This window comes from Lethenteron reissneri, chromosome 43 (genome assembly GCF_015708825.2).
Source record: "Lethenteron reissneri isolate LAM-NWPU_2019-01 chromosome 43, ASM1570882v1, whole genome shotgun sequence".
In the NCBI taxonomy this organism is placed as follows: domain Eukaryota; kingdom Metazoa; phylum Chordata; class Hyperoartia; order Petromyzontiformes; family Petromyzontidae; genus Lethenteron; species Lethenteron reissneri.
Window position 1 is genome coordinate 7,116,403 of NC_083821.1, and position 21,927 is coordinate 7,138,329.

At 42.4% G+C, this 21,927-nt stretch overlaps 1 protein-coding gene across 3 annotated transcripts in view; it reads right to left on the bottom strand.

The window, feature by feature from the left end:
- Positions 1-276: 276 nt before the first annotated feature.
- Positions 277-21,927, bottom strand: part of LOC133353402 (otoferlin-like) — a 105,159-nt gene continuing 83,508 nt past the window's right edge. For all 3 annotated transcript variants that reach the window (XM_061569651.1, XM_061569652.1, XM_061569653.1), the window contains 12 exons: positions 20,551-20,682; positions 18,893-19,030; positions 16,060-16,187; positions 15,201-15,371; positions 13,589-13,749; positions 11,791-11,933; positions 10,233-10,321; positions 7,582-7,680; positions 4,996-5,237; positions 3,454-3,632; positions 2,114-2,214; positions 277-1,602 (listed from right to left, as the gene is read on the bottom strand). In XM_061569651.1, coding sequence (XP_061425635.1) covers positions 1,425-1,602; positions 2,114-2,214; positions 3,454-3,632; positions 4,996-5,237; positions 7,582-7,680; positions 10,233-10,321; positions 11,791-11,933; positions 13,589-13,749; positions 15,201-15,371; positions 16,060-16,187; positions 18,893-19,030; positions 20,551-20,682 — 1,761 coding nt within the window. In that variant the 3' untranslated portion in view covers positions 277-1,424. The remainder of the gene's footprint in view (positions 1,603-2,113; positions 2,215-3,453; positions 3,633-4,995; positions 5,238-7,581; positions 7,681-10,232; positions 10,322-11,790; positions 11,934-13,588; positions 13,750-15,200; positions 15,372-16,059; positions 16,188-18,892; positions 19,031-20,550; positions 20,683-21,927) is intronic.

Sequence of the window (21,927 nt, forward strand, 5' to 3'; positions counted from 1 at the left end):
ATAGTGGCTCTCATACGTGTTCATCCACATGCCGTATTCAAGCTCATACTATCCACATTTTCATCAGGGGTTAATAACAATTGATCAACATGTGTAAAGCAAGCCCTCTTTGGATATGAACTTTGGGCATCTCAGTCTTGCTACCTTGGGCAAAACAATAAAGACCGTAATTCCAAAGTTGCATTTACACGAGCTGAAGGATCTATATTCCCTAAGCGACAAGTTCATCTCATTAGTCCATCAGCACGCAAAAAAAGTGCACATGAATTACACAACAGCACATACAAAAGTAACATTTAATGCACCACCTCCTTATTCTAAATGTACAATAAGTGAACCTAAATCAGCTGCTGATCGATATGTACACATACAGTATATAAATGTTATGTATTGATGTAATGTAGACAATGGTGCTGTTTAACCACTCAAAATACGATTGTTGGTCAATGATCCGAGAAGCATTCCGGACCACCAAAGTTCTCCAGCAGCATTTGTTTAAGAGGATAACCCCTGAAAATTATTTTGCGCTTCTTACTCCGATTATCAGTTGAACCTGTTCAAGCATATTTTGCCGGTGTTAGTGGATGGGATCTCGTACGTAACATGAAGTAAAACAACAGCGTGCGTGTAAAATATGCCACCATCTGCTAATGAGACTCAGAAAGATGACATTGGTTAATGGTTTGCCAGCTTAAACATTTGCTGCTGTAAAAAAAAATTTGGTCCGGCATTGAGTCGAAGGACCACAAGCTTACGAACCAAGAAAGAATTTTACTTAGTGTAACAGATCCTTTTGTGTTTAGATATATTCTGTACACTGCAATGTGTTTCGGGTTGTACTGTGTGTTGTTCACCACGAGGTCCAACATTTCGCTTGACATGCTGGGAATATTCTTGAGGAACTCAAGAGTTGTTTCAAGAATTTAATGAAATTCCCGAAACTCCCAGCACATGCATCGGACATTGTGCTGAATAAAATGCACTGCAACCCGAAAGGACATCGCTGGGCTACACAGGACAATCACGATAACCTGCCCAGTGGTGTATTCTCTACAAGCACACATACCTGATTTAATACATCACATCTATTTATTGTTGTTGATATCTTAGCAGGAAGCCAAGACGTTCCCATGGTTGGTACACAACTCAAGAGGATCTTGTTTTTTTGTCATTTCGAATGTCCTCCCAACAGTTGTGCATGTGTAAATCCATGGGAGATGCTGCCATTATGTGGGACATGTTTACAATGTAACGTCATCAACACATCCCTTGAGTTGTGTGCACCCGTGCTCCATGAATTATAAACAGGCGGTGTGATCTCGCGCTCTTGTAACCCTGTAGAAAGTTCAAGAGCTCTGGCTACAATCCTCTTAGTATACTCTGGTCACCGTGAAGTTGCCCACAGCCATTGTCTCTGAGGTTCCCTATCCGATGAGGTTGCTTGTGATGGCTCCTGGCAATGTGTAGAAAAGCAGGGCGATGAAGAGGGCGAAGATGAGCAGGACGAGGGCGGTGATGATGTACCACTTGTAGTTCTTCCAGATGACGAGGAAGAGGGACTTGAATGGATTTGTCAGCCATGAGAAAGAGGTTTTCGGGCGACTGTGAGAAACAAAACACAAAGAAAATAATCACATTAGTTCAAAAATAGCACATTTGATGTAGATCTTTTAACATTTTGTATAATTGTTTCAAGATACAGCAATTCATTCCAAAACACGTTTTGCATTTCCATTATCAGAACTCTACTTTGGAACAGGAAAACACAATTTTAATACAAACAAGCAAAAGTGCCAGCAAGGCATTGCTGCAAAGCATTCATGCAAAGCCCAGCTTTGCAGCCATGGTCATTTACAAGATGCAGCTGGTCCTGACACTGTGTTGCCATGCCGTGTGTCTTGGGTCTGCTTGCCGTATGCTCTTGGCTTGCGGCTGAATTAACAGATTCTAAGTGTATTCAAAGTATCACTGGTCAAAGCATTTTTAACGTCTGAATACGACAGAGGACAGGATATCTCGTTTTATTTTTTTTGTCAGAAGTCCTGGAAGAAATGCGAATTGTGCTGTAAATGTTTGTTAGGAGTGAAAGCAGCAGAACGTAGGAGAGACAGACTTGGGTTTCTCGAGGGGGTCGGGCTCGCTGCGGCCCAGTCCTGCCGGGTTCTTCTCCGCCTCCTCCGCCGTCAGCAGATGCAGCTCGGCTTCCACCTTCCCCTGCAGGACGCATGGACACAGGGGTCACGCAGAGGTCACAGAGGGGGCACGCAGGGGTCGCGGCGGTGAGAAGAGCAAAAATTCATACTCTTAGGTTTTTTCGGTAAAGTCACGTAGGTAAAAAATAAAATTTAAAGTTAATAAAAGTAATAATGGAAATAAAATAATAAATCACGACGTTTCGGAGGCAACACAAGTCTCCGTCATCAGGTGGGACCGTCACAGCTAAAATTACTGCATCAAGTGATTTTATCTGTGACGGTCCCACCTGATGACGGAGACTTGTGTTGCCTCCGAAACGTCGTGATTTATTATTTTATTTTATTTCCATTATTACTTTTATTAACTTTGAATTTTATTTTTGACCTACGTGACTTTACCGAAAAAACCTAAGAGTATGAATCCTTGCAGTCACGAAAGCTTCAAATCTAGAAGCAAAAATACAATGTATATTCTCGCACGTCGCCACTCGTCCATTCATACTCTTGCGGTGGACATAAGTTCACGATGTATTCCACTGTCACGTCAACTGTGAGCGTTCTGTGAGGGCATGAGAGCGCTTCACTCATTGTGCTCTAATGCCAACTGTGGTATTTCCAGCTTAGACATCGATTTGTAGTTGCTACACATATTATATCCGTACGAAATGTACATTGCAAATTTCACCCCTGCGACGAAACTTAGCAGGATCCTCCTGAAAAAGAGTCTTGAAACTCATGGAAGCCTTCCAGGGCAAAACATTTCCAATTGTTTTACCGAGGGACACAACAGCAGTGGCTTCAATCTTAATTTTGGAGCTTTCGTGACTGCAGGAATTATTCTTTGGTTCTTTCGGTTAAGTCACGTCTAAAGATAAAATAATAAATTAAAATAATAGCATATTACGACGTTTCGATTGCAACACAAGCAATCATCATCAGGCATAAAAGAAATAGCAACAAACATCTAACTAGAAAACTATAGACAGACATACAAGCAGACAGACATCACAAGGACACACAGAGAGAGGACACATATCGGCACAAAGAGAGAGGTCGTTTCTGTGACGGTCCCTTAAATATAGAGAGAGGGGGGCGGGGACGGAGAGAGGGAGGGGGCAGAGAAACTTAGCATGTCAATGAGTGGACGACAACGTGCTGCTGCTGCGCAAGTAAGATGACGACGTGGCACGGCACGCAAGAAGCAGTGGCTTATGCGTGATCATTCTCTCTGGGAGATTCATGAAGACGAGCGCCGTACCGTGAGCTCCTGTTCATTGTTGTCATCGGTGGAGACAAAGGGCCACCAGCCCTTGATCCGTTTGAGCTTGAAGATGGAGGCCATCGGCACCGAGCCGTCCATCTTGAGCATGTTCAACGAGCACTGCTTGGACGACTTGGCTCCTCGTGGGAAGCGGTTGAGGTCCAACTCAATTTTACCTGGGTATGACAGGGGACAACATGCATAGGTTCTAGATTTGAAGCTTTCGTGACCGCAAAGGATCCATATTCTTAGGTTTTTTTCGGTAAAGTCACGTAGGTAAAATATTTAAAATTAGCTATCGTGCTGCGACGGTTCCACCTGAAGACGGAGGCTTGTGTTGCCTCCAAAACGTCGTGATTTTTTAAAATTAATTCACATTTTTTACCTACGTGACTTTACCGAAAAAACCTAAGAACATGCATAGGGGCATGTATAAACAACTTTGCAGGAGAAGGGTCGTCCTAAAATGTCAAGCTTGTTATAATTATAATAATAAAAACGTGTCATGTACAGGCATCCATCGATATACGGAACAAATATATTCCTGAAAAGTTGTCCCTGAAGCGAAATTCCATAAACCCTATTTTTCCATTGACTGCCATTATATAATTGGAGATGCGATACTAAGGGAGAAAAAACATATCCGCCCCAAGATGTTATTAAATCACACTTAGGAATGCAGCAAACCTTTTTTAAGCAAATATTTAACGTGAAATTCCATAATGTCATGAAAACATTTAGTAGTAATGCTCTAAATAAGTTACGAAACTGGTACAGTATGAAAACTGCGCACAAACTACCTGGAGCAGTTTGAAATTTATGCCAGGACCAACGATAAACCGTGCATTTTTCAATTTCCTCCAAAATCATTTATACTTTACAGATTCTAAATTCCATAGTTTCAAATTTAACGTAATGTAGATGAAATTCGTATCCTAATTACGAGTTACATTTTAGCGAAATCCCATATACTGGTATGCCGTACACCAAGGGACTACTCTTGTTCTTCCTTGGTTTCGCCACTGATGCATATAGAGAAGCACCCATTGATTGATGGAATATGATGTTTATACTCACAAAAAAATGGAAATGGAAAATAATACTTTGAGTTGTGTTGACTGTCTAGAATGCCACTGCACCAATATGCCCACACATACACACAACAAAGACCCCCCCCCCCCCCCATATAGCGTTAAACAGACTGTTGGTGCAAGTGCTGTTAGCGAGCACCTATGAAGGCCGGCATGGCACACGAGGGGGTGGGTGGTCAACACCACGCCTCGCTGCCTTCGTCTTCTGAGTGCTGATATTTTTCACACCTCACCAAGTACTCATTTTTAAAACCAAGTCGACCCCAGACAGACCAATGACGAGTTCAGAAATTCGCCACTGTTATTGGTCGTAAGTGGGAATCGAACTCGGGTCGACAAGTTCGTAGCGCAGTGCACTAACCACTAGGCTACCACTCCCCACACATACACACACACGGGTACACACGTGTACACACAGTCACACACAAAAACATGAACAGGACCTCACCAAGAAAATCATCGGCAGAGAAGTGGTTGGCGTCCCACACTTGCATGTTGAGGATCGCTGGCATCCTGAACTCGGTTGGATCCAAATCGAAGATGGACTGCTTCTTGAAGAAGACAATCTTCTCCTCAGCCACCAGGTAGTCGAAGGGGTAGATGAAGCGCCAGTTGAAGTTGCCCTCGCCCGTGAGCGAGTGGTAGTGCACGTCCGTGTCCTGCTTGTCCACTTCCTTCCCCTTGAGCCAGCTGCTCGCGAGCACGGCATCAGCCGGTTCAGAAGAGTCAACCATTACAATGATTTCGATTTAAAGCTTTCGTGACTGCAGGAATTCATCTTCTTGGTTCTTTCGGTAAAGTCACGCAGCTTAAATAGTCGCTCCAAGCCTGGGGCTTGTCATTCAGACTCTGTCTCCTAGACAGACCTGTTCTCCACCTGAGGACGGCTACTTGCGTTGTGGCCGAAACGTCGTGAGAATTATTTTATTATGTTGCATTTTTATTATTTTACTATTTCCATTCTACGTGACTTTACCGAAAGAACCAAGAACATTACAATGATCTCAACGATTCAAAGGGTTTTAGACAAACACCACGACAAACGACACGGGCACGCTCAAATTAATCATCGTGGATATTTGCATGCAATGTGCGGGGACATGACCGAGCGAGGAGTCGCACGTTTGCCACTTAATTCTAGATTTGAGGCTTTCGTGACTGCAAGGATTCATAGTCTTAGGTTTTTTCGGTAAAGTCACGTAGGTAAAAAATTAAAATTAATAAAAGTAAAATAAAATAAAATCACGACGTTTCGGAGGCAACACAAGCTTCCGTCTTCAGGTGGAACCGTCACAGCACGCTTGCTGTATCAAGTACTTTACCGAAAAAAGCTAAGAATACGTTTGCCACTTGTTGTGGAGGTTCATGGTTGAAGTCCGGCAGGCATGCCCTGGTTAATACAGTGGGTGTATTGACTGTAAGAATATGCACGATGTGCTTCACCGTGGAAGTGAAATATCATGTGTCCTGGTTCTGGCATCATGACCCAAATTTGGAAAGTTTGAAAAGTTACAGAATTCACGCAGTTGAAAAAATGGGGGGGCTAGGGTACATGAGGTGGGGGGCAGCTGGGGGGAGAGTTGCGGGTGGAGAGTGCAATTTATGATACTTTGGTTGTTCATTTATGGTACTTTGGTTGCTCATTTATAGTACTTTGCGCTAAGTTTACAGCAGTTTGCAGTACTCTGTGGTGATTAGTGTGACCCCGTGAATTTCTGTAGGAAACTGGTCTCGAGCAGGGAATGCCAGGAGTTATAAAATGGTCATTCGACATCTTCATAGGTAAGAATAGTTTCATCATTGCAAGGAAATATCAATATATTTCCCTTCAGGAAAAATTCACTTTTAATCACAGTGGCAGTGTTTCAAATGAGCATACATTGACAACATACATATTGTAATAATAGGTTTTTACCCTTTCCTCTGGTACAAAAACTGACACCTTTATACAAGGGATCATGTTTGCAATAACTACAACACAAGCAGTCAAAATGCAAACAAAAAGAAACAACTATGATAATGATAATGATATGCACTGTCCTTGAAGTTGATTGGTCCACACCCGAGACAGCTTTTCTTAGAGCCTAGTCTCCATTGGTGTTGGACTATAACAAGGCATTATATACAGTGGAAATTGATAGTCATCCCAGTACTCACAAACCTAGCTCTACATAAAAATTATTTTGGCTATTTAAAACGTAAGAGTTTTTTTTGGGTTAGATTGCATAAATGTGTCGTTAAACCCGCCACCACCCGACACAGCCAATTAGTAAGGTTTGTCTTGTAAACAACAAAACATGCCAATTATTTACTAGTTCAGCACACCGGTGGGTTAGAGAGTAAACCTACAACATTTACAATTCGAGTACGACGTTTCGCTGGTAATTACAACCACTGGCGAAACGTTGTACTCACATTGCAGATGTTGTGGGTTTACTCTCCAACACACCGGTTGTGCTGAACTAGTAACGAATTGGCACGTTTTTTTACGTGACAAACCTTACTAATTGGCTGTGTGCGATGGTGGCGGATTGGACGACACATTTATACTTACGCGATCTAACCCAATAAAAAACCTCTTGTGGATATTATTGGTCGCGAAAATCTACGCGTTAAACTGACAAAAAAATCATTCATACGGCTACACTGAGGCCGCATGAAGAAAGTAACAAGATACTTGTCAGAAGGAGAGTCTAGCGAGGTGGATTACCACTTGTGAACGTTATTCACAGAAACAAAGGATTGTCTTCCATAAAATCGTGTTGGAAAATAAATGGCATGAACATAAATGAATAAATAATTAAACATTTCAGATTGAGCTGATGACAGTGATTATAAGCAGTGGAAATCAATTATGGGGAAAATAAAATTCTGTACTTAATAAAGAGGGCTGCAAATTTGAGTTGAAAGTTTTAATGAGTAAAAACAAAAAAATGTAGCCTGCAGCAAGAAGGGCAAATGAGATAGGAGATACAGGTATGAAAAATATAGAAAGAGGCCATGGGGAGTGGGGGTGAGGCGAGGCTATACGTACCCGCGCACGTAAATATCGCTCGATCGCTCTCCTGTGAAGAAATTGTCGTCCTCAAGCTTCACGTCATCCGTGTTCCATATCACAACCTTGAGTACGTAGCTGTAGGGGGGGGGAGGGCGAACGCAGGGGGAGATCGAGAGAGGATTGTTGGTGGAGTCGGCTATTAAGCTGACAAGATTTCTGTACAGAGGTTCGTGTTGACAAAATACAGGTCAAGAATCAAGGATATTTTCTATCACGTGTTTTTAAATATGCGTGCCAAACACATTTGTGTTTGATGCGTTGCAGAAGAGGAATGTTCACGGAATGTATAAATATCGAAAAATATGGCGAGGTATATTCAAATGTATAAAAAAGCTCTCTGATGTAGGCCAATCAGTTTCTATGGCAATGCATACATCATCAATGCATATTTGTTTGCCTGTTTTACCACAAGTGTGTGGTTAATGCAGACTTGATGCCTTGTAATAGGTGTCTATTTGGTGTTTGAGCATCTTAACACCTGCTGTATTAATGCCAGAAATGTTAAACCCTGTTATTTTTTTTTCATCAAGGTACATACAAACACGTTGGTCGGGGAAGTGTACATCTTCCAGCACAAATACTCGTTCGATTTTTCGTTTTTTCGGTAAAGTCACGTAGGTAAAAAATGAATTTTTATTTCATAAGAGTATGAATCCTTGCAGTCACGAAAGCTTCAAATCTAGAACTCGTTCGATTGCTTAATCATTGCAACTGATTCACTAACAAGTGCATCTCAACCCTCATTGGCATGAACACAGGCAACGTTTTTTTTCCATTTATACGGTTCAATCCAGCTAGATGACACAGTGGAAAAGGTTCAAGTTTATTTTGTTTAACCAGGTGATAACTCAAGAGACAAGGATCGAGTCTCATTTGCAAGTGGCCTGGGTTGTGAGTTTGTATGTATGTTGAACTTATACTGGTAGGAACCTCCTGGTTACACCAGCCCACAGGGGATTATTGTGTCCGTAGTGCAGGGAGGGGCTGGGTGGGGAGGGAGGGGCTGGGTGGGGAGGGGAGGGTGGGGAGGGGCTGGGTGGGGAGGGTGGGGTGGAGCTGGGTGGGGAGGAGAGGGTGGGGAGGGGCTGGGTGGGGAGGGGAGGGTGGGGAGGGGCTGGGTGGGGAGGGAGGGGTTGGGTGGGGAGGAGAGGATGGGGAGGGGCTGGGTGGGGAGGGTGGGAAGGGGCTGGGTGGGGAGGGGCTGGGTGGGGAGGGTGGGGAGGGTGGGGCTGGGTGGGGGGTGGGAGGGGTGGGGCTGGGTGGGGAGGGGCTGGTCACCCCGTGGTGCCCTTATAAAACTCAACGTTTCACCTACTCACGCCGGCTTGTGCCCGCCCTCAGTCGGGCATTTTTGCGGAATACACCACGCCGCCGTTGACCCTGGCCATTGACCGAGCAACCCAACGTTCCTACCAGCTCCCTCTCAGGAATGTGTGTTTGCACTGTACGTAGCCAACTGTGCTAATCATCATTATCACCACCACCACCACCATCGTTATAATCACCACCACCATCATCACCATCAGCATCATCATTATCATCATCACCACCGTCATCATCAGCAACACCATCATAACTATCATCATCAGCACCATCACCATTATCATTACCATCATTACCATCATCAGTTTAAATCCCAGTTGGAGGTCAGCTCATCCCTTCATCTGTCTGGGGTTAATAAAATATTAGTTATCACTTTATCGGATGTCAACACCGATGGTCCTATGGATACACTCTCCTTCGTCATAATAAAGCGGAATTAAACACCACTGGCTCAGGGCTGTAAACAGATGCGCACTGCCTCATGCAGCAGTCGAATTTAAGCCTTTTACAAACGTAGGCAGCAACACCGCTCTTATTTTGACAATGCACATTCATAGCTTTTTACTGAGCACGATGTACGGCAATAGATGAGCACTACTAATCCGCAGAGGTGTGGACTCGAGTCATGTGACTTGGACTCGAGTCAGACTCGAGTCATGAATTTGATGACTTGAGACTCGACTTGGACTTGCATAACAATGACTTTGTCCCACCTCTGAGGTGTGGACTCGAGTCATGTGACTTGGACTCGAGTCAGACTCGAGTCATGAATTTGATGACTTGAGACTCGACTTGGACTTGCATAACAATGACTTTGTCCCACCTCTGCTAATCCGTGCACAGGTGCTGCGAGTCCCAGGCAGACAACGGCAGACATTTCGGTAAAGTCACGTAGATAGAAAAATAAATAATAGATCACGACGTTTCGATCGTAACAACAAGCAATCGTCTTCAGGTGAGAAAGAGAAACAAGCCGCTGTGATGGGGCATTATATAGAGCCGAGGGGGGAGGGAGGGGAGGGGGAGGGGCTGCCATAACGGGCGAGAGGGTGGGGTGGAATTCAAAGAGGGAACAAGGTGAGAGGAAAAGAAAAAAATATCAAACTTATCAAACTTAGAAATGTAATGCAACTCAGAGAGTCGGCCAACACAACAGTTAACACTTTACCTGGTTGATCAACGTCCTTCCAAAGATTGCTAAATTTGCATTATTTATTTTTCTATCTAGGTCACTTTACGGAAAGAACCAAAGAGTATGAATTCGTGCAGTCACGAAAGCTAAAAATCAAGATTGAACGGCAGACCTCTTGGGTTTGCGTGGAGAGATGTCCACAGGTGGCCCTGGGTGCGGCAGGTCCTTTGGAAACATGTCCACCCACATTTCCACACGGCCCTGCAACGATGAAAGTTTCATTTCAGAATTTAAGGCCCTTTTTACACAGGGGGAACTGCACTGTTCAAATATTGTGTGCGATAGCTCGGCGACGGAATTCAGATGTACAGGGTGGCCCAGATATCTTGTGACGCTCCTCCCTCCCATTTAATTTTCTAAAACATTTTTGTAAGTAAGGTTAATTTAAAACAAAAATTAATACGCAATGAGAAACCATTGTTAGGGGGTCAATTAATTGGGGTCACAAGACATCTGGGCCCCCCTGTACAACGGAAATCCAGACACCAGTTTAGTACTCATGATGTGACATACATTAACCTATGTAAAACAGTGTTTTTGTGAAATCGTTGCACTGCTTTCACAATGAAACTCCTCCATCTGGCAGAAGGTAACCGAGGGCTCAAAACCGAGATCTCATCTGGTTTTACGCAATGCCACATGCTCTGTAATGTGTAGAACGTGGTTAAATTATAGTCAGAATCAGAATATTTATTTGTACTGGAGGAATCCGATGAGCTATGAAGTTATTTTTTACAGTTGTCCAGTAAGGGGCGGGTCAGAACGTTACAACAACAAACAAACACGATAAGGATGCAAAGCATAGTAAAGGTAAACAAATCACTTAAAAATATATACTCACATAACTAAACTATGCTTTATCTTACCTGGTAAGACCCACTGAACTATTAGCTTACTTTTTCAGAAATGACCTGTCCACAAATGATAGCTCAACAAAGTGACTTTTATAGCAGCAAAATACTCTAAATGCATGTTTCTAAATGTGGAGGGAAAAACCAGAGGACCCGGAGAAAAATCCACGTGACGACAGGCAGAACATGCAAACTCCAAATATACAGCAGGCGTCAGGGTCAGGATCGAACCCACGACCTCCTGTATATCAGGCGAGGGAGATAACAAATCCCCACCACGGATTTCAGCGGTACCAGCTCAGCACTCTAACCTGAGATACGAGGCCATTTCTCAAAAGAGCGATTTTCATTCATACATTTTCGACCACATATGATAGCTCAACAAAGTGGCTTAGCACGTGGAATATTTATTGCAGCAAAATAATCTAAACACTCTTTTAAGTGCACGTTTCTAGACGTGGAGGGATAATAAGTATAACCTGTAAAAACAAAGTTTTTCACTATAAATCCTTTATATGCGTGGCGGCTAGAGCCCTCTCGTCCTCTGGCTTGAGATGGCTGCCACCTATGGGTCAGATGATTGCATTGCACCATTAAGCAATTGGTAATTAAATATAATATTTTTTCCTAAAAAGTGTAACATTTTGGAAAAAAAATTTCACGAACATTAATTGTCACGCACAACGAGTCTGTGTGCAAAATGTCAGCTCGATTGGATCACGGGAAGTGGGTTAAAACACGACTGAAAGATTTGCACGGTCCTAAGCAAGCAAGCGAACTTAATATAAAGGATTTAAAAAAAGATCTGGAGGCATCCACCTGCTCAATGCCAGGCTTGTCAGGGTGAAGGAGAGGCCGCGTCTCCACATGCTCTGGCACCAGCCGGCAGCCCTTGGGGCTGATCTCTCCCCAGTTGTGCAGGACCTTGAGTGCCACATGCTCATTGGTCTCCTTTATGTGGCCTGAAATCATAAAACACACACAATCCTGCGATTGATTTCCACTGATTATTATAATCGCTGTCATCAGCAACTCTGAAAATGGTGAATTCTCCATTCATGTCTTTGCCTTTATTTTCCAATACAATTTTAGGAAGACAATAACTTGTTTCTGTGGATAATATTTTCTTAATTTGTGTTAACAAATTTGTGTTAACAAATTAAGAAAAAGGCAATCAACGGCAGATTGGTGTAATTTTTTTGAAAGAACGAACTTGACGGTCGAAAGCAATGTAACAATATCCTTGACGAAGAAAGTGTTCAATCAGAAGCATGTTACCTGCTCTGACATGAATCAGAAACATGGGCAATGACAAAGAAAATGGAACAAATTTCGATTTAAAGCTTTCGTGACTGCAGGGATTCATCTTCTTGGTTCTTTCGGTAAAGTTACGTAGAAGGGAAGTAATACAATAATAAAAATAAAACATAATAAAATAATTATCACGACGTTTCGGCCACAACGCAAGCAGCCGTCCTCAGGTGAAAACCAGGTCTGTCGGGGAGACAGCGTCTGTTTTATTTGTATTATTTTATTACTTCCTTTCTACGTGACTTTACCGAAAGAACCAAGAAGAAAAATGGAACAAATGAAGAAAAGTGTGCAAAGCATGTATGCTTGGGTATTAAAGTGAGGAGACAGAAAAAGGAACACATGGATCAAGAAACAAATCAAGATTCATATAGACTTTTAAGAATTAAAGTGGGCTTGGGAAGGGCACATAACTCGAAGGCATGATGGCCAATGGTTGAGAATTACGATGGAGTGGCAGCCCAAGGAGGGGACATGCCTGAGGACAACCAGTGTGGATACGGAGCATTGAGATCAGCTCGTGCGAAGGAGCTGGATGGATTATTGCAGCATGAAACTGTGAAAAAACGTGATGAATTTGGGAAGCCTTCATGCAGCAGCAGTGGACAGAGCATGATTGATGATGACAACGAAGATAATGATGATAACCGCTACCACCTTCCGTAGGGCGGTACATCCTCATATAAACGGTGCCATTTCGATTTAAAGCATTCGTGACTGCAGGGATTCATCTTCTTGGTTCTTTCGGTAAAGCCACGTAGAATGGAAATAATAAAATAAAAAAATATTTATCTTTTTACTATTTTATTATTTCCATTCTTAATGGCTTTACCGAAAGAACCAAGAAGAAAAAAAACGGTGCTGATTTTCACAAACCTAAAGGCGGCGGTGACCACAGAGTTGAGATTTGTACCCTGCAAAACACAACTCTTTTGAGCTGTCTTCTTGGTTCTTTCAGTAAAGTCACGTAGAATGGAAATAATAAAATAATAAAAATAAAACATCATAAAATAATTCTCACGACGTTTCGGCCACAACGCAAGTAGCCGTCCTCAGGTGGAGAACAGGTCTGTCGAGAAGACAGAGTCATTCAGACTGTCTTCTCGACAGATATGTTCTCCACCTGAAGACGGCTGCTTGCTTTGTGGCCGAAACGTCGTGAGAATTATTTTATGATGTTTTATTTTTATCATTTTATTATTTCCATTCTACGTGACTTTACCGAAAGAACCAACAAGATGAATCCCTGCAGTCACGAAAGCTTTATATCTTTTGAGCTGCATTGACAAAATGCGTTCATCCTCACCGGTCTCGTCTTCTAGCTCGGTGGGCCCTGTGAAGATGCGGCTGGCCACCTTCACACGGCCGACCGGACCGTATTCCGGTTCTGCCATTTTGTTGTCCTTGCAGAGCTGGGACAGGATCTCCGTCGGCTTTTGAGGGTCACGCCACACATTGTAGCCATGGCTGGGAAACGGACGTCAAAGCAACAGCGTGTTCAGCTCGTTGCGTACAAGTTCGTGCCGTCACTGCCGTCCACAATGCTGCGTCGGTTAAACCTGCATTTCATTACGGCGCATTCCCACAGCATTCCATCCAGCACGGCTGAGATGGTCCACTTGTATTGCCACTTGGGGAGCAAACAAATTTGATGTCCAAATATTTCAAACTGCCCCCTTTAATTGAAGTACGGCACTCACATCGCCAACTCATGCCGCTGCTGGTGGAAGCACCTCCGCCTCCACTAGAGGAGGAGGCTCGGGACAGCCTCCTGATTTGATATTTAATGCTGCCCTACAACACTGGCCTGACATCTAGGAAGTGGTGGGAGTAATCACACTTCAACCCACCGCAACTGACCTGCTGAGTTTGCGACTCAGTTTCTGCCACGTTATGATTTATACGCTGCTGAAACTTCTTTTCGCCAAGTTCCTCCACGGGTAATTCGTGGAAAACAGCAAACAGCTGAATGTTCCTTACTTGCGTCAACAAATATAAACAACACAAAACAAACTGTGCTGTTGGGGCGATTTAAGAAAACCTGCTAATTCTTTCAACAGCCATGCCAGGAGATTGATCCAGGTATCGCTGGATTGTTAGTCCAGTGTGCTTACCATGGCAGAATCCCATTCTTAATTGTCCAATCTTAAAACAAGCGTAGACGCAATATTATTTGGTTCTTTCGGTAAAGTCACATAGATAGAAAAATAAAAATTTTAGTGAATAAAAAAATAAAATAACACTAATGTAAACTGTAGCCTGGTTCTTAACCTCAGTGAGTATACTGGCAGTCTATAATGTAGACAGTAGCCTGGTTTTTAAGTTGGTGAGCATATTGGCAGTCTGTATAGACTGTAGCAATGGTTATTAAACAGAGTGCGCATACTGGCAGTCTATATTTTTATTCACTTTTTTATTATTATTATTTTTCTATCTACGTGACTTTACCGACAGAACCAAAGAATATGAATTTCCTGCAGTCACGAACGTTTTAAGTCAAAATGTAAGTGTAGACACTCTCTAAGCTGTGTACTTGCTGTGTATGTACGTATAACTCCATCTTGATTTAAAGCTTTCGTGACTGGAGGGATTCATCTTCTTGGTTCTTTCGGTAAAGTCACGTAAAATGGAAATAATAAAATAATAAAAATAAAACATAATAAAATAATTATCACGACGTTTCGGCCACAACGCAAGCAGCCGTCCTCAGGTGGAGAACAGGTCTGTCGAGAAGACAGGACGGCTGCTTGTGTTGTGGCCGAAACGTCGTGAGAATTGTATTTTATTGTTTTATTTTTATTATTTTATTATTTCCATTCTACGTGACTTTACCGAAAGAACCAAGAAGAAGACACTTAAACCCTTTACAAAATTCAAAAGAAGCATCAAGTGTAATGGGATTTATTCTTGGTACTCACATGGCGTACTGCTGTGCTATCCCACAGGTGGCACGGTGATAGCTGTAGTAGCGATTCTCCAGGTCGATCTTGGTTTCTCCAATGAGGTCATTTATTCCCACCAGGTCCCAATCCATGATCTGCACAGTGAGCATTGACTCCATGGGGAAGGTTGCCTCGATGTCAAAAGACCTGGAAACAGCAAAGCGATCACATCATCACTATATGCTGCATTGTCATTCAATAAAATTGTACAGCGAGAAACAGATAGCAAAACACACGGTTTAATGACATCATCCAAACTATAAAAAGTGGGCTTGGGGAGGATGCATTGCTAGGAGGGATGATAGACAATGATCAGGAATGATGACGGAGTGGCAGTCAAGGTGATGAACGTATCCGAGAGGACGTCCACGAAGCAGGAGCTATGACATCAGTTCACGTGCAGGTGCTGGATGGATCACTGGCATTGGAAGATCGTGAGAGATTTCGATTTAAAGCTTTCGTGACTGCAGGGATTCATCTTCTTGGTTCTTTCGGTAAAGTCACGTAGAAGGGAAATAATAAGAATATTTTATTACGTTTTATTTTTATTATTTTATTATTTCCCTTCTACGTGACTTTACCGAAAGAACCAAGAAGGTCGTGAGAGATGGTAGTGGTTGGGGAAGGCCTTCATCCAACAGTGGATTCATCATTCCTGGCTCATGATAATGACGTGAAAATTATGCAGTTCCATTTGCAACATATAAACAACATTTACCATGTCTATGTTTCCATTATAATAATAATCGTAAGCATATCTAATGGAAATCCATTGCGTAAAAAAGACTATCATGAATAACACCAAGACACCGTATCTAATAACATGAGCACGCACTTTCCAAAGATGGGGTTCAGCTGCTTGGCAATGTAGTTTTCATTGTCCTTCACCTCGGTCTTGCCCAGCTTGAGCACAATGTACGGATCCGCCTTCCCATTGACGTCAGCTGGATGGAGGTCAGTTGCCTGGTTCCCAGATCAGCAAACGGAACAAATAGGTATCAGGTTTATTCACATGAAGTGGCTTGTTGGCTTGGCGAATTTATGCTATGTTATGGTACTGAGTCAGTACCTCTTAATAGTACGTAATAACAAATTAATTACTCCTATATCCAATAATTATTTTTCAGGAGGGTCCTGCGTTGGGTTTTTTCATAAAAAAAAAAAAATTTCAGCCAATTAATGACGAGTGCTTATACACGTGGAAATCAACTGGAGCACACGAAGAACACCTACGCACGGGAGGGGGCAACACTCTATCCCCATACAGATGGAGATTAGTCCATTTGCTGTACTGCATTCTCTTGGTAAGCCAGGGTTATGGCACCTCGATGCCCATGGGAAGGGAGTTTCACGATCTTTTTGTGATCCGCCAACCATTGCCTTCCTAGTGGTGGATTACAGGCACGTGTCACCGCCTCCTGGCCACGCGATCAACGCATCATCATTTGAAACAGTGAGTCTATATTTACTTGCAAGGGTTAAACTAGTCCTGCTATTTAAGATACTACCTTGCCCTTTGTTAAAAAATATGTATAAAAAAACTAAAAACCAGTGCAATCTTCCTGGGTTCAATAAACAATACTCTTTGTTTTTTTCGGTAAAGTCACGTAGGTAAAATATAAAATAAATGAAAGCAACAACATTATTTCATTTTATTTATTTAATTTTCTACCTACGTGACTTTACCGAAAAAACCAAAGAGTATGAATCCTTGCAGTCACGAAAGCTTTAACTATAGAATCAATAAACTATGTTCTATATAATGTAATGCTGCCCTCATACGAGCAGCAGGTTCATGGCTTCAATGTGATAACAAACATGTGCACAATAAATCTATTGCAGATGTGCATTTCCAAGTTGTTTTTCAATAGAAAGCTTTAAAGATATAAAGAAAATTCTAGATTTGAAGCTTTCGTGACTGCAAGGATTCATATTCCGATTCCAAAGAACACAGGATGAGATGTTACTATCCTTTGTGCAAGCACTTCCAAGAGTTCATGAACAGTGAGCCTGGTGAAATTTGGGGAGCGCATCATCAGTAGTGACCCTTTGGTTCCTAGGGTGTTTCGGCCTTTCATACTATACACCCTCCCCAAAGGCGGCCAGCGACAGGGTGATCAATCCTACGCTTGCGTCCCATTCCCAATTAGTCATAGAAGTTGCCTTGTTGTTGATAGCCAACATCCCATGGGACTATGCAACATCCCATGGGACTATGATATAAAGAAAATTCTAGATTTGAAGCTTTCGTGACTGCAAGGATTCATACTCTTAGTTTTGTCGGTAAAGTCACGTAGGTAAAAAAAATGAAATTAAAATTAATAAAAATAAAATATTTATTATTATTTTTTTTTTTTTTTATTTTAATTTCATTTTTTTACCTACGTGACTTTACCGAAAAAACTAAGAGTATATAAAGAAAATATAAAAGCCACGATGAAATGTATTTTCTCTTGGAAATCCACATTGCAAACTTGCAGCAGGACAGTTAAGCTCTTGGATTAGACACACATTGAGGGACGAGTGGATGCTACTTTGCAGCTGTTCCTGGCCAGATAAGGTTAGCCTAATACAATACGCAGAAACATGTACAGGCAATTTAACACGTAGGCTTTCGCGGCCAATATAATTCATCATACAAGTTTTTTTGGTTAGATCGCGTAAATATAAATGTGTCGTTAAACCCACCACCACCCGACACAGCCAATTAGTAAGATTTGTCATGTAAACAGAACATGCCAATTCGTTACTAGTACAGCACACCGGTGTGTTGGAGAGTAAACCCACAACATGCACAGGCAATGTCAGTTTTTCTGAATCTACCAAATAGAGCAATAATCAGATTTAATGGGAAAAAAATAATAATAAGTAATTTATTCATCATGGAACATCTTCTGGACCAATGCATCAGAATAGTGTTTAAACAACTGATTGGTTTATATTGAAACTCACCGGTGCGTTCAAATTTATTTTGTTTAATCGGGTGATAACTCAAGAAACCAGGACAGCCTCGTTTGGAAGAGTAACTTGAGATGCATTCGTCTGCCTGGATGTGGTGACAATTGCTATGTATAGTCCCAAATTAATTATCATTTTAGATTTTTACAAATTGGGACCCAGATGCCAGTTACACTATTCCCGACTGTCGTGTTTGACGTCAATGACGCGAGGGGATCTTTACTGGCCACGGTGAATCAGACGGAGCATATGTTATGGTTATTACCAGAGGTGGGACAAAGTCATTGTTATGCAAGTCCAAGTCGAGTCTGAAGTCATCAAATTCATGACTCGAGTCTGACTCGAGTCCAAGTCACATGACTCGAGTCCACACCTCAGAGGTGGGACAAAGTCATTGTTATGCAAGTCCAAGTCGAGTCTGAAGTCATCAAATTCATGACTCGAGTCTGACTCGAGTCCAAGTCACATGACTCGAGTCCACACCTCTGGTTATTACACCTCAGAGTAATAATTAGGGCAGATCATGCATTCAAATCGTGACTATCTACAGCGAAAGGTGAACGTGCCACCACGAGGCCATGCCACCAACCCACGCGTGGGTTTTTCAGCCAAGATTCCAGTGATGGAACACATCAATGCAGGTCCATCGAACCCGCCACAGTAGCACCTGAGCACAATCAGCACTGTCACGCGCACGCTTGAGGACGTACCCGCACGATGTAGACCCTCACGAGCACGCTGATGGGATCGTTTATGGGGATGCCCTGGAACATCCCCAGCTGGGGGTCGTACCCCACTTCATCCAGCACCGCTTTGGAGAGGGGCCACTTGTAAATGCAGGCCGAGCCCTGTGGCGAGAATCACGTGACGATTAGAAGAAACAATGCTGACTACATACGGTACGCAAGAAAACAATGACATACTTTCGCCGTAATTCCTTATCCGCCTGTTGGGGCAACTGCTGTTAGCCAGCACCTATGAAGGCCGGCACGGCACACAAGGGGGTGGGTGGCCTTCACCGCGCTCGGCCGCCTCTCTCCCGAGTGGCGATGTTTACGCATCGCAACAGGTAATCATTTGAGGCTGAGTCGACCTAGGGGAGGATCGACTTAGATAATCGTCACTGGTGTTGGCCGTGAGCAGGAATCGAACCCAGTTCGCCGGGTACGTAGCACAGCGCACTAACCACTACACTATCGCTCCCTATTAAGAAGTTCAACATGAATACATAAATGCATCTCCACACTCTGCCGGTCATTGGGGTTCTTGGCCATACTTTACCACGATGGCCAGTGCTGGTTGGAGAAAAGGGCCAGGGTCGTTCCAGATATTAATAGCCACAGATTGCCAGGTGCACTAATAACTGTGTCATCACTCCCCCCTGCACATTCATCACTACATTATTACTTAGAGGTATTATATACTTCAATGGTATTTTTTTTCATGTGATGCTAAATGTAGGTGTGAGATCAAGACCTAAATGGACTTAGATCTTGGAGCTAATCGTCATCATTGGTGCGTTTTCGTCCTCAAGTTTGTGTGGGGTGGAACTCACCTCCATAGCTAATCCCAAGTCAGCAGTGACCATATCTACATTCATATATTGGGGCCAGTCAATCTGTACTGTAGCCACTGCTGACTGCCTTCTCACCAAGTAGTGATAAGTCAGAACTTGGCGAAGCTCATTTGATCAATTCTGGATGGATCATGGGCTGAGTTGACCTTGATTAGAATTTTAACTTAGGAATGAAATCTCTTAAATTTCGATTTAAAGCTTTCGTGACTGCAGGGATTCATCGTCTTGGTTCTTTCGGTAAAGTCACGTAGAAGGGAAGTAATAAAATAATAAAAAAATATTGTTTTTATTATTTAGTATTATTATTATTTATTATTTTATTACTTCCCTTCTACGTGACTTTACCGAAAGAACCAAGAAGAAGAAAATGAAATCTCTGCTGCTCCTGCTTTTGTTGTCCTTTCCCCGCACCTCCAATCAGAAATGGTCGGCTACGTACGGTGTGAAAGAAGTTCAACATACATACATACTAACTCAAATTTGCACTGCATTTAACATATTTCATAAAGTGATCATAACTCAATAGAATATGACAGCTTTAATTAAGTAAATATATAAATATATGAGACTGACATTCTACTTTTTGTCCACGTATGACTCACATACCTGTCAACCCATACGGTTTACCCGTATTCTTGTACAGGGAAATTGAGTTTTCAGGTCCATATGGCGTGCAGCCGTTTCAATGCGGGCTTTGTAGTTTGAACGTTGAGATTCATAAGGACACGGGGTCACCAATTGGTCTGTAATAAGGTAGGGGCACTGATAAGGGGTTGACAGGTATGGACCCACCTTGAAACGCCCCACCAATCTCTCCTTGTCAAAGTCGCTGTCTTCGTCGCTGTTCTTGCCGCGATACACATTGAACGTGTTCAGCCAGTCTTCAAAGTTATTGAACTCTGCCTCCAGCTCCTTATCATAAACCTGCATAGAAGAAAAGGCAACTGGGATCAGTGTGTGGCATTGGCAAGCATGCAGTTTTTTTTTATTATTGAGTATGGTAAATTAACTGTTGAATGGAGTGTATTAACGATGCAGTTCGTGAACAGGTAGATGAGGGCAGATGTATTGCAATGCCTCAGCAGAGAACATTTCGGAGACAATTGCAGAAGAGTCCACTTTTGTTAAGCAAATGAGCCAGGTGAGATGTGTCAGTGTAACTGAAGTGTAAATATTAGCAAGCCACTGGAGCTATGCACTTTTAAATGTAGATTGAAAACGTGTTTCTTGAGAACAGCTTTTTGTGTTAAGTTAGTTGTCCTTCCCTACACCTCCAATTAGCACGGTTGGATATGTACGGTGTGAAAGAAGTTCAACATGTGTACGTACAAATAGGTGGCTCAGAAGAAGAGTGGCTTGTTCGCAATTGGAAGTTTGCGAGTTCAAATCATAGTTGGAGGTTGACGTAGCCCATCATCCCTCCAGGGTTGATCAAATATGTACCACTTTAATGGGGAAGTCAACAGTAGTAGTAGTAGGTTTTTACCCTTTCAACTGGTACAAAACTGACACCTTTATACAAGGCATCATGTTTGCAATAACTGCAACACAAGCAGTCAAAATGCAAAAAAAAGAAACAACTCTGATAATGGTAATGATATGCACTGTCCTTGATATTGCACTGTCCTTGAAGTTGATTGGTCCTCCAATGGAGACTAGGCTCTAAGGAAATCTGTCTCGGGTGTGGACCAATCAACTTCAAGGACAGTGCATATCATTATCATCATCAGAGTTGCTTCTTTTTTGTTTGCATTTGACTGCTTGTGTTGCGGTTATTGCAAACATGATGCCTTCTATAAAGGTGTCAGTTTTGTACCAGTTTAAAGGGTAAAAACCTACTACTATATTTTGCCACTGGTAAAGGAGGTCTCATAAGTCAACAGTAGTTTATTATATAAACTCGCTCGTGCCATAGAAATGTGGAATTTCCAGCAGTGGCTCATGGCTGTAAACAAGAAAGCACTGTCTCAACGCTCATTTTAGTGAGAATCACTTTAACTTTTTTGCGTGAATAAAAGTGCTCATGTAAGTTTAATGCGCGGTAAAATGTCACTGAAAATTGCTTTTACAGAAAAAAATTGATTATTGTATCAGTCATTGCCGTGCCTTCTATAGAGGCAAAGTTACTTCCACATTGCTCCAATTTGTTTTTACTGAAGTCAAACTAGT